This window comes from Macrotis lagotis, chromosome X (assembly GCF_037893015.1).
Source record: "Macrotis lagotis isolate mMagLag1 chromosome X, bilby.v1.9.chrom.fasta, whole genome shotgun sequence".
Taxonomy (NCBI): domain Eukaryota; kingdom Metazoa; phylum Chordata; class Mammalia; order Peramelemorphia; family Peramelidae; genus Macrotis; species Macrotis lagotis.
The window spans coordinates 651560004-651573770 of record NC_133666.1 but is presented as its reverse complement, the minus strand read 5'-3'; the positions used below and the strand labels follow the sequence as shown (position 1 = coordinate 651573770).

At 45.5% G+C, this 13767-nt stretch overlaps 1 protein-coding gene across 1 annotated transcript; it reads left to right on the top strand.

Annotated features, from left to right (window-relative positions):
• Window positions 1-3235: 3235 nt before the first annotated feature.
• Window positions 3236-7496, top strand: S1PR4 (sphingosine-1-phosphate receptor 4). The gene has a single exon (XM_074204883.1). It carries the CDS (start codon window positions 3545-3547, stop codon window positions 4670-4672), a length of 1128 nt encoding a protein of 375 aa, XP_074060984.1. The 5' UTR covers window positions 3236-3544; the 3' UTR covers window positions 4673-7496.
• The last annotated feature ends 6271 nt before the right edge of the window (window positions 7497-13767 follow it).

Below are 13767 nucleotides of genomic sequence, written 5' to 3'. Positions count from 1 at the left end.
GGCTGAGAACTGTGCGAAGGCTAAAGAGGTCGTTGCTTTTATTCTTTATAGGGTTTTGGGTCATGGGCTCTGGACAGAGGGATAGGAGAAGGGGATTATGGAATCAATCTAAGTGGGGGTCTCCTTGGGCCTGAGCACATGGTCTCCCAGATCCATGACTGGGATGTGGCAATTGTTTCTGAAGACAATGCTGGTCACCTCCCCTCTGTCCCTGGCTTCTTCCAACAGTCCTAAAGTCTTTTTAGCAGTGGTGGAAGGAGGAAGCCAAGACTGTCCTTTCTACCATCACCTCCAAGGACCTCAGCTCCCCAGGAAACCCATCAGAGATCCTTCTCTCCCCAACCTAGGTTCCTGCTAAGAGAAAGCGGATCCCATAGTCACCATATCATTAGACTCGGTAGCTGGGAATTCTTGTCTTCCTCACTCCTCATCCCAATTCCTCATGTTCCATCTGTCCAGCCCCAATCTCCTGGGAAGTAGCCCCTCACTAGAGCCCCCGATGGGTTAGACAACCAAGACAAGATGTTGCCTTTGGAAAAAATTCTAGGATCCCTCTGAAAGAGCATCAGTGACATGCAGTACATTTTAAGAAGGACATTGACTGGTTGAGATTTATTTGGCATTCCTTAGAGGTGAGTGAGGATGATGAAGAAGCTGGAGGCTATTTCTGAGCCTTTAACAGAGCTGTGGAGGTTTCATCCAGAGAAGAGAGGCCTGGGAGAAGGGCTCTCTCTCTTCAGATACTGAAGGGCTGACTCCTGAAGAAGGCAAATGTATTCTGGTGTCCCCAAAAGGTAGACCTAGGAACAAAGCAAGAAAACTTCAAGGACTCAGTAGAATCACTCAAACCAATCAACTTTGGGCCAAGTGGTTATGCTCAGGTCTGAATTTCACCTGCTCAGATAGATTTGGATTAGCCTAGGAAGCTTTACCACTTAGAATGGAATAGGCTACTTAGGGAAGGAAGACCTGTGCTTACCATGAGAACAGCCGCACCATTTTCTCAGGTCACTGAGAAACGCAAGGACCTGGGAATTGGAGAAAGAAATGACACAAACCTCATGAGTATCTTTGCCAAGAAACCCCCTTCTAGCATCACAAAGACTGGGACACAACTGAGCAAGAACAACAAAGGACCTGAGCACAGTAGAGTATGAGTATGCATGTGGGAAGGATGGAGAGATAGGGATTTTGGGTACCCCTCAAAAGACCCTGTCATAGGGGCAGCTCAGGAGAGGGAAAAGAAGGGAAGGTCCTAGATGAGGATGGAAAAGGGAAAGCTAAGACAGCTCCCAATAGACCCAGATTCAGGAGGTCATGCCTAAAGTCTCATTTGGGTCCTGGTGTGTTCCTTCTCTGAAGCAAGCGACCTTCCTTCGCCTCTAAGACCCTTTCTTCAATCCCTTTCTTCTCCGTTTAAAGGAAGCTTCCAAGAGGATCACAGGGAATGACAAGGACAGGAGAATCCTAAAATATAAGGGCTGGAGAAAACCCTTTTTAGTACAGAATGTTAACTGGGAAGCACAGTATGGAGAATGTCAGAGATGTTCCAGATGTTAGAACATGGGATGTCAGAACCAGAGGAAATTAATGAATGAAAGAATGAGAAAGCATTACAAAGCCTTCACGATGTGCCAGCCCCCGGGTTGAGTCCTGGGGATACAAAAAAAAAAGAGTAAAATCAGCCCTTTCCCTTAAGGAGTTCACATTCTAATGGTGGAGGGGGAACCTACACATACTATACATAATTGACTAGGTACTAATAAGATACTCGCATACACATAAATCTGGAAGGGAGTGTCTACAAGACCGCAGACCGGGGGCTTCCTGAGGGCAAGAGTGGCCCCCCCGGAGAGTAGGGCCTCTTGAAGTTCTGGGGTGCTGGCTCCCTGATCAGACTGGTGTAGTCCTGGCCAGCCTTCCTCTCCTTCTGTGGACAGTTCATGGTTTTTCCCACAGAGGGTGCTGCGCTCCCATCCTGGCTTAATTGTTGCCTATGAGGTTCCCCTTCCGCTTTCTTGGTGTTTTCTTTTTAAGGTTTTTTTTTGCAAGGCAATGGGGTTAAGTGGCTTGCCCAAGGCCACACAGCTAGGTCATTATTAAGTGTCTGAGACCGGATTTGAACCCAGGTACTCCTGACTGCAGGGCTGGCACTCTAACCACTGTGCCACCTAGCCACCCCTTTCTTGGTGTTTTTTTTTTCGCCCTGTGAATTGTTGGTTGAATCAACTACAATGCTGTCTTCTTCTCACCAGAAGCATGCAATTATAGAAGGTCAAAGCTGGGAGGGTCCTTAGAACAGGGAAAGTCAGAGCAGGGAGGACCCTTAGAACACAGAATGTCAGAGCTGGGAGGGTCCTTAGAACAGGGAAGGTTGGGACAGTTAGGTGGCTCAGTGGATAGAGTATCTGCCCTGGAGTCAGGAGGACCTGAGTTCAAATCCAACCTGAGACATTTAAATAATTGCCTGGTTGTGTGACCTTGGACAAATCACTTAACTTCATTGCCTTCAAAAGTTTAAAAAAAAACCAAAGACTGTCAGAGTTGGGAGGACCCTTGGAATATAAAACACATTGCCCTAAGATCATCAAATGCCAGGGCTGGAGGGGGTCTTAGAACAGAGAAGACAGAACGTTCACCATCCAAAATCCCCCTCAGTTCTTGGCTAGGACCTGTGCAGCCCACAAGGTCTCGATGTGTTTGGACTCTGTGTTGAGTCCAGGTAGTCTTTGCTTTCCAGCTTAAGTGTATTTTGTTGTCTGTATTTTTATTTTTGTGTTGTTCCTTTCTATTAATGTCTACACACGTGCTAATTTCTAGAGTGCCTGTTGTCGGTGGTGTGTGTGTGTGCGCGCGCGTGTGTGTGTGTGTGTGTCTGTGTCTGTGTGTCTGTGTGTCCTTGGGGCCGGTGCTGCCTGTGGGCTAATTTCCCCTTTGGTGGCTTCCAGGAACAGTGGTTTCAGTCTCAGTATCTGGGCTGCCCCTTGACCAGCTGCCAGAGCCCTCCCTTGGTCAGAGCTAAGGAGGTCAGCTCTGGCTGAATGACTGCCAAGGGCTTCCACTCTTTAGGATGCCCAGGCCATGGCCCTTTTCTCCTCTTTGCTGTGAGACAGGCTTGGGTGAATGAAGGGAGCTTGGAGAGGACCAGCTACCCTTGATGCCTGAGCACCTTGGCTTTGCATGGGTCCTTCTCCCACTGGGCCAGGACCTGTCCTGCTTCCATCCCCATCGGGGAGCCTTCCTGGGGGCCACGGAGCACTCCTCTGTTGCTGCTTCTCCACCACAGCTGGGGTGGAGGCCCCGTTGGGGCCCTGGCCCCTCCCTGCCCCTCCGCCTCACCCTTGGGGGTACTGCTCTGCCGCATAACAGGAAATTTCAAACAACAGGAAACCCTGGCCTAGTCTTCTCTGCTCTTCAAGGCAGGCAGGGCACTCCACCCTGCTCCTGCCCAGACACCCAGGTCTCCGTTGTTTGCCTGTGAGTGGCCCTGGGGAACGGTGTAACCTAGTTTCTTGTGGCCCCTGGTTTGCTCCCAGGCTGGGTGATGAACCTCTCCTCTTGCCACCAGCTGGTGGACCTTGGGCACCCCGCCCTCATCCTGCAGCACTACAACTACACGGGACGCCTGGAATTTCGGGGACCCCCTGAAGAGGGCCTAGGCCTTCTTCGTACCCTCTTTGTAGCAATCAGCTGTCTAATTATCCTGGAGAACCTGCTGGTCCTGGTGGCCATCATCACTCACATGCGCTCTCGCCGCTGGGTCTACTACTGTATTGTCAACATCACCCTGAGCGACCTCCTCACGGGTGTGGCCTACCTGGCCAACATCATCCTGTCAGGTGGACGGACCTTCCACCTGACCCCCACTCACTGGTTCCTTCGGGAGGGGCTGCTCTTCATGGCTCTGGCTGCGTCCACCTTCAGCCTCCTCTTTACAGCCGTGGAGCGCTTTGCCACCATGATGCGTCCCGTGGTGGCACGTAGCACCAGTAAGATGGTCCGCGTGTATGGCTTCATCGGCCTCTGCTGGCTCCTGGCTCTTCTGTTGGGTCTGTTGCCTTTGCTGGGTTGGAACTGCGTCTGTGACTTCTCCAATTGTTCCAACCTGCTGCCCCTCTACTCCAAGTGGTATATCCTCTTCTGTGTGGTCATCTTCAGCTTGATCCTGGCCTCCATCATGCTGCTCTACGGTGCCATCTTCCGCCTGGTCCGCGCCAATGGGCAGAAGGTCCCGCGAGGTCATGCGCACTGCAAGGCCCAGCGCCTCCTGCAGACCGTGCTGATGATCCTGGTGACCTTCCTCCTCTGCTGGGGTCCGCTCTTTGGGCTGCTGCTGGCTGACATCTTTGGGACGGCAGCGTGGGCCCAAGAGTACCTACGTGGCATGGATTGGATCTTGACCCTGGCGGTGCTCAACTCGGCCATCAACCCGCTCATCTACTCCTTCCGAAGCCGTGAGGTCTGCCGGGCAGTGCTGGGATTCCTCTGTTGTGGCTGCCTGAGACTGGGCCTTCGAGGACCCGGGGACTGCCTGGTCCGGGCCATGGAGACCCATTCTGTCTCTTCCACTGAAAGCTCCCTCCGGCCCCGGGACAGCCTTCGGACCTCCCGCTCTCTCAGCTTCCGGATGCGTGAGCCTCTGTCCAGTGTGTCCAGTGTACGAAGTGTCTGAGCCAGCTGGAATCCCCTGCCCCCAGCCTCCAGGCCCAAACCCCTCCTCTTGCTCTTGCCTTCTGACCATGGATCTCTGAAGGGAGGGCAGGTCAGAGATGGGGCTTTACTATGAACTGTTGGCCAAAGTACCAGGAATGATTCCCCCCTTGCCTAGTTTTTGCAAGGGGTTTTGGGCAATGATCTGGGGAAGGGGTCTTGGGCTTGAGGCCATGGCCCTGACGTCTTGGGCAAAGAGGATATTACACCATAGAGCCCAGCAGCCCCTGTGGGCACTGGCAGGATGCCCAGGGCAAAGATCTTCTACCTCTGGCTCTGAGGGAGTGGCTGCTTGGATGGGCTGGGGCTCTCTGAGAACAGCTACCTCCTCTCCACACCCCTCTGGACACCCTCCCTTTCTGTTCTGGTTGACCAGGAAGGGTAAGGTTCTTAAGATGATTGCGGCCTCATTCTTCCTTGGGTCAGGACTGCTGAGGAGTCTATGCAGTGTTGAGACTGTTGGGCCAGACCAAGTGGATGGATTGCCAACTGGTGTCTTGTTTTAGTGGGGATGGTGCAGAGAAGGGGGAGGTGCTCTCAATTCAGCTGGACAGGGAGCCCAGTGTACATGGACCACGGAGAAAGGGCTGAATGCAATGCAATGGAGCCCGAAGCATGAGTGGGAATGTGTAGGGGGGGATTCATTCTGGGGAGGGTTTCCTTAGAGCCACCTTGATGCTGTTGGATGTGTATGAGACTCTATGGGTCAATGGAGCTGCCCTACATGATAGCAGAGAGGTCATCTTATCTCCTGGCCTCCAGGGCCCTCCAAGTGTCTCTGGTGGAGGAGACCCCTCACCCTTCTGGGTTTTTGTTGTTGTTGTCGTTGTTGTTTGGTTTTCTTCAAGGTAATGGGGTTAAGTGATTTGCCCAAGGTCACACAGCTAAGTAATTATTAAGGGTCTGAGGCTGAATTTGAACTCAGATCCTTCTGACTACACCCTTCTGTTTTTAGAAATCTCTAGGAAAGGAGATTTCTGTCTTCCTGTAATTCAAAGGTCTGAATGTAGGCGTAGGTGAAACAGGAGGTGTGTTAATTATGTGTGTGAATTCAATTTAATTAACTTTATTGGATCAAAGGCTTCAGAGCTTAGTGGGACCTCAGAGACATGCTAGTGCAGGTGATCAAAACCTGGGGTTGTGAACCTGGTGTATGACTTGTTTGTTTTTTATTTTTACGCATTTTAATGTAATTAGTTTCCTCTGTTATCTCAAGTTTTTTTGTTTTATGGATTGAGACACAATTCATAAGCTTCCATAAAGGGTGAAATACTAAAATAAAGGTTAAGATTCACAGACAATCCAATTCCCTTATTTTATAGAAGAGGAAACTGAGGCCCAGAGATGCCTATTTGTAACAGAGACAGAGAATATATATGTATACATCACTTAGAATGTGATTTTGTGTATAGGGAGGGAGTTGAGGGAGAAATTGAGTGAGAGCCCTCCAAATAACCGTTGGTCTTGGGGTTTGTTTTTTTAACCACTTCTTTTCATCTCCCTTTCCTCTCTCTAGTTCTGGGGCATTTATCTGGAAGTCCCAGTCCCTGAGTTCCTGACCTGAGATAATTTAGAAAGGTCATTCTCTCCATCTCCTAGTCTCTGAGAGCTATCTTTTCCCTCTTCCCCTATCCATGGGCCCCTCCCTTTTCCTCACCCTTCTGTGGTATTTTTCATAAATTAAAGAGGAACTCCCGGTGACCAGTCACTAGGTAGCTGCCATTTTCTGAGATGTGGGGTGTAGGGCTCTAGCCATTGCCATTCTGGGTAGACAGTGGACCCCTGAGGCAATGAAGACTGGAAGATGGAACAATTTTCACAGCTAATGTTTCTGATAAAGGTTTCATTTCTAAAATACATAGAGGACTAAATCAAATTTATAATACTACAAGTCATTTCCCAATTGATAAATGGAAAGGGTAGAGTCCTGGCCAAGCCTCTCTGACTCCAGATGCTGGCAGAGGTCCCTCTCTCTCTGCCCTGGGATCCACAGTAGCCTCTTACCTCTTTTTAAAAAAAATTTAAATTTTGCTCCCTCTCTCCCTTCCCTCCCCTTGACAGCAAATAAACTGATATAGGTCATACTTACATAACTATATTAAACATATTGTCATATTAGCTCCCATCTCTTTTTACTTGTGTTCCTCAGCTTCCCTCCTTCTTTCCATATTCCTCAGACTGACTCTTTTCTGCATTTTCCTAGAACAACTGATGGAAGTTTGGCAGTCTGGGAGATTTGGGTTTGACAGAAACTTTCTGTATCACCTTGGGCAACTCTCTTCCCTTTTCTGAGCCTCGATTTCCCCTCTATCAAATGAGACTGTTGTACCTTTAAAACTAGCTCCCAACTCTGACATTCCATGTTCTAAGGGTCCTTTTAGCACTCACCTGTGTTAGCTCTGACATTCTAAGGTCTCTCCCAGTTCTGGCATCCTTTGTTCTAAGGGTTTTTCCCAGCTTCATGATCTGGGTCCTAATTTTGAGGAATAGTGTGCATGAAAAAAGAATCCAGATGGGGGACTGGAATGTCATCATTGCAGGTCTTCAAACTGACCAGAGGACCATCTATCAGGGATTTTAGAAGGGACAAAATTCACTCAGAAGTCCCTTCCAAGTGAGATTCTCTGGCCCCCTCCTAGAAAGAGGGAAATAGTTAATAAACACTTTCTGATCATGACAATATGGCTGAGGATGCATTCTTGATTTTGACCTCCAGGTCCCCTTTTGAGTAAATCCATTCCAGCTCAGAAGCCCCAGAAATATCCCCTTCTCTCCTTCCTCCCTCCCTCCCTCCCCCCACACTCATTGCCTTGGAAACAGGAAGCATTGGGTTGGTGTTGGATGTGGGAGGTTATGAGGCGATGATGACCGTTGAGGAGGAAATAGCTAACACCTCAGCCTTGGTACTGAGATGAGTCTTTCTGAAGGAGATACCAGACACGAGAGAGTTGTCTGAGCAGGTACTGGTCACCAGTGGGCCCTTCCCCAGGTTATGGGACGACAAGGGCAGTTCTTCCAGGAACATATGGAAAAATATTGGGAATTCCTAAGGGTTTGTGTTCTACTGCCACCCCCAACACCAAACAAACCCAATCCATTGGCCCCTTCTGAAGGAGGAATTACAGGAAAATGGTGGTGTTAGAGGGAGGACCCATGAATAGTGTTGGACATTCCTCCACTAGACACTAGCTCAACAAAGGCAGCAGTAGCGTCTTAGTCAAGATTTTAGGGCTTTAGAGTTGAAAGGACCTTGAGATCATGGTGACATATCACAAAAACATAGATTTTGAGAATGAAGCTGAGTTTCAAACCCAGGTCTTCTGACTAAATTTAGGAGTTGATCCACCATCCCACAAATACTATCTAAGTTTGTTATCTCCTTCAATGTCCAGCAAAGGGCACTGCATAAAGGAATACTCATTTTTTGAAATCGTTTATTTTATTTAATTTTTCAGTGTACAAACTTTTATTTTCTCTCTTTCCTATTCCCCCACCCCAATTTAAAAGAAAAAGAAAAACAAAACTCTTGCAACATATAACATAGTCACTAGTAAGATTCAAGCAAAACAAATTACTACATTATGTAGGAGGATCTAAATAAATGGTTGTTTAATATCTTAGGTGGATGGGGTGAATGGATGGATGGATGAATGGGTGGATTGGAAGATGGATAAATGAATAAATGGGGAGATGGATGGGGAATGAATGGATAAATGAATGGATAGGGGATGGATGGATAGGGGATAGATGAATAAAAGGATGGATAAATGGACAAATGGATGGATGGATGGGAAATGGATGAATAGTTGGATGAAGTGATAGAAGAGGGAGGCAACATGATGTAATGGAAAGCTTGCTGGGTTTAAATCTGAGAGTCTGTCCACTTACTTCCTACTCCTGGGACCCTGGATGAATCCCAGTCTTTCACTGTGCTCCAATGACTGGAGGAGTGAGACTGATGACTTTGTGTAGCTCTCTCACTATAACCCAATTCACTCACAAGTCAAAATATCATGCTCATGATGTCATTGAACCTCTTCAAAAAGAAAGGACTACCACTACCACCACCAGCACCACCACCACCACCACCAATAATAATCTCTAAGGGTTTCTTCATTCATAAAATGAGGTGGTTTGGTTGTCCTGAATTTCAATTTGGAACTATTAAAAAAAGAGAGAGAGATTTAATCATGTATACCTGTTGACTCAGTGTTCTAATTATTGGGTATATACCTCTTAGGATATCAAAGATAGAAATGAACATCCAACATAGTATGCTCAACTATTTATATCAATTCCCTCTGCAGTAGTATAGACTGGAAAACAGAGTAGAGGCCCATAAATTGAAGAATGGCTCAAAAAAGGATGGGATATGAAGGGATGAATTATTGTATGGCAAGAAACGATGAATCTAAAGATTCAAAGAAATGCGATAATAGCTATGAATAATAGCTAGCCTTTACCTAGAGCTTCAAGGTTTGCAAAGCACTTTACTATTTTATCTTCTTGGATATGTTGTATGAACTGATGCAGAGTGTAATAGAAGAATGAAGAAAACAATAGACTCATTGCTTATTGCAATGTAAACGAAAAGATTGCTAAAGGAAGCTGATTTCTGAAAAAATAAGGAAGTTCCTAAGAACACAAAATGAAGCCTATGTACGTAATCTATACCTATACCTATACTTATACCTATACCTATACCTACACCTACACCTACACCTACACCTACACCTACACCTACACCTACATCTACACCTACACCTACACCTACACCTACACCTACATCTACATCTACATCTACATCTACATCTACATCTACATCTACTATATCTATATCTATATCTATATCTATATCTATATCTATATCTATATCTAATCTATCTATATCTATATATCTATCTCCTATCTTATAGCAGAGAGGTGGAAGATTACTGGGATGGAATATTATTTATATTGTCTGATTCAGTCTCTGTATAGAGTATAGTAGCTTAATTGTTTTTTTTTTTTTGTCACCAGGATGGGTTGGGGGAGAGGAGATTGGAATGATTGTGATGTACAGAAAACATGCATTGCCAAAATGTATTAAAACAAATTCATAGCAAAAGCAAAATGAGAGGATTGGACAAGATGACCCATAAGGTCCTAAGATTTTTAAATCTAAGCTTCTATGAGAACAAAGTCATTGCCCAACCTTTTCCAACCTGTGGATCTAGAGGGTAGGCATTTGGAAGGACTTTGCAACAAGCAAAACCTTCAGACAATGGAATGGAACTCCTCAAGGTGCAGTGAGCTTCTGGTTACTGAAGGTCTTCAAGAACAGACAAGAGACACTTGTCCAGAATATATTTAGATTTTTTTTTTTTTGTTTGTTGGCCAGGCAATCAGGGCTAAGTGACTTGCCCAAGGTCACACAGCTAGTAAGTAGCAAGTGTCTGAGGTCGAATCTGAACTCAGGTCCTCCTCACTCCAGGATTGGTGCTCTATCCACCTTGCCACCTAGCTGTCCCCTTCCTCCCTCCTGTCCCATGTTTTAAAGAGGATTCATGTTTTGAGTTAGGTTTGGACTGACTTTAGAAAAATCTCTCAGTTCTGAGAAAATATAGGCTAACCCAGGGGTCCTGTTCTCTTGTTTCTCTGAGACCAGATGAGAAAATATTTGTGAAAAATGCTTAGAAAAGTACCTGATATACAATAGGTGTTCTATAAATGCTTATTCCCTTCTTTCCCTTCTATGGGGTAAGATCATATATCTAAACCCTTCATTTTACAGATGAGGCAACTGAAGCCAATTAAAAGGACCACAGAAGAAGACATTTCCCAAAGTTACTCAGCTAGTCAAGGACTCTAGGGGCGGAGCCCTCTGTTTGACTTCTAAAGTCTTTTGTTTTCCCAGTCCCTTCTTAACTTTCCCAGATTCTCACACCTTCTACTCAGTAAGCAGTGAAATAGTGATGTTCACCTCCTTGCTTTGCCTTGAACTAGACCCTCCATCTCTGGGCATTTTCACTATCTGCCCTCAAGCTTGGAATGCTCTTTGCTCATCTCCACCTCCAGTCTTCCCTGGTTTTAGTCAAGTCTCAGCTGAGGTCCAATCTTCCATCCAGCAAGCCTTTCCCAATCCTCAGTTAGTATCTTCTCCCTGTTGAGTGCTCACAGTTCGGCCTCTTTAGGTCTTGTATCTCCTGAATTGTTTTCATGTTGTCTCTTCCATTGGACTGTGAGTTCTTTGAGGGAAGGGATTATCTTTTTTTTTTCCTCTATACCTTTGGGGTACCTAGAGGTGCCTAATGACTGACTGCGCTCTCCTTGTCTCAACCCACTTTCCCTCCTGTCTGGGACCTTTTCTTTTCTGGTGAATAAATGAATCAATTTTTTTTTTTTGTACAATGAGTGATTTGGAATCAGAGGACCTAGGTTCAAATCAAGCTACTTGAAGCTATGAATAGTGCATCCATTTCCTCATCTGTAAGTGAGGAGAGTGGATGAGACGATCCCTTAGGTCCTCTTACCTCTTAAATCAATGATCCTTAAATTTGTCAGCAACTTCATGTTATGAAGGGTGAAGGTGAGTGGGGTCAGACCTGGGGTTCTTTCAAAGAGTTTGAATGATGCTATGTTTGGAATTTATCAAAAGGATTCCTGCCCAGGTAAGCCTTTTTCAGCTTAGATATTCTCTATATAATTTGTCTTAGAATCTACCACTGTGCTGGTAGAGTAGCTGGTCACTTATTAGCTTGATTTTGGACCAATCAGAAGGCATTGATTTATCACCAACTAAATGCGAGGCACTGACCCTCACAAACTTAACATTCAGCAACAATAACAAAGTGTGATCATTGTATGATAATGCATAATAATTATTATAACTTTTATATTGCTTTAAGGTTTGCAAAGCACTGTATGTATATTTATTCATTCAATCCTCACAATAAACTTCTGGGCAGATGTTATCTACAGTTGAGGAAACTGAGGCAGGTGTTATTATTATAATACCTTTTATGTTGAAGAAAATGAGGCAGATAAAAATTGAATGATTTACCCAGGGTCACAAAGCTAGGCAATATCTGAGACTCATCCTGAGTCCCAAGTCCAGTGTGATATTCCCTATACCACCTAGATCCCTCAACTAAGGGATATGATATGTTCATAATAGACTCACCCAGGATGTATAAAAAATAAACAGAGAAAGATTATAGCAAGAGAAGAGGAAGGGGCACCTAGGTGGTGCAGTGGATAGAGCACCAGTCTTGGAGTCAGGAGGATCTGAGTTCAAATATGACCTCAGACACTTAATAGTTACCTAGCTGCGTGACCTTGGGCAAGCCACTTAGCCCCACTGCCTTGCAAAAACAAAAACAATGAAAAAGAGTAGTGGAGAGGGTCCAGGACTGAGCGATGTGGCATACCCTGTCATGGAGGGTGGGGTGTGGGTAATGATCCTGCCCAGGAGATTGAGAAGAAAGGGCTAGACTGGCAGGAAAAGGATCATAAAAGAAAAAGAAACTGGGGTGGGGGAGAAGAAGGGGATCCAGATGGAGGGGATGACCGCTGCCTGTATCAGATGTTCCTGAGAGGCTAAGAAGATTGGATGAATTTAGAGAAATTTCATTCATTCAAGTAGTAGAAACAGAAACCACATGGTAAAAAGCTGAGAAATGAGCGGGAGGATTAGAAAGTGAATGTGGGGACTGTAGGCAGTTTTTTGTTTCTTTTTCTAGGTATTTGACAGTGGAAGGGAGAAGAGGTATAGGACACCTTCAGGAGGTGCTAATATCAAGTAAAGGTCTTTAAAGATGGTGGGCAATGGGTGGGAAGTTTGGTTGTATTTCTAAACGCAGGAAAGAAAATAGTGGGTATGGATAGGAAAGGGATATAGGCACTGACCCTGTGAAGTAGATTGGTATAGGAAACAAGTGAATGCCATTCAAGTAGGTAACTTCTTTGAAATTTATAGTCAGAGAATGGCCAAGGTCTCTGAGAGATTAGAGCCCAGAGTTAACAAACCAGAATGGTGTTAGAGGTGGGACTTTCTAGTTCGGAGGCATGGCTCCAAATGATCATGATCAAAGGGACAAATTCTTGGAGGAGATGAAGAGGATGGGATCAAAGTAGGGGAACTGGGTTTGAATCCTTTTCAGACTTAAAGTCATTTAACCTTTGGAGCCTTAGTTTCCTTATCCGTAAAATCAGGGGAATTACCCATGATGACCTCTGATTTTCCTTTGAGCTTTAAATTCATGATCCTATGATAGGTGAATTGTGGTCTTCTAGTGGTGAACTCAGTCTCAGTCAGTGGTATACTGGTAAATGTATAATAACCAGCTCTCTGAAGGGACGGAGTGGAGGGGAAATGGCTTCGCTCAGTTCGAACAGGTCCCAGCATACCCCTGTCCCTGTCTTCCTCCATTCCCCTCAATCAAAAGCAGAAACTCGAATACCTCCTTATCTGATCACCTTGTGATAACATCCTGGGGGCAAACCAACCTCTTTATTAAAAGTCAGAGGAATTTCAGTTCTGGATGCTGAATGAGATGCTAAAAGATATGTGATCTTTTCTGCGTGAAGCTGAGATGAAAAACTAAACAATAGACAGGATTTTCTACTTGATGGTGGGAGATTTTACTCAAAGCAATCTGATATGGTACCCAGGTGTGGAAACCTCAACATATCAACCAATCCTCACTGACATACTTTGCACCTCTTCCTTTGTTTGTTTCCTAGAATTACCATGGGTTTCTGGGGTGGTCTTTGAGGGGATCTGTGATTGTCATTTAGGGGCTGCCTTGGACTGTCTCTGTGAGTGTTCCACTTGGATTTTCAATCTGAAGCTTCTGGCTCATTTCTTCAATATATAGATATTAAACGGAATTCTTTACATGATAAAACCCTGACTATCCCCCCACAGGGGATTTCCAGGCACAACAAGTATCTATACTGGTTTGGCATAAATAGGTTAACCCACAACAGTGTGGGACCATTAGACTGCCTAAGGAAGAGTGAACCTGGCTAGGTCAAAAATGGAACAGCTTAAAGTTATGTAGTAGTTTAGGGCCA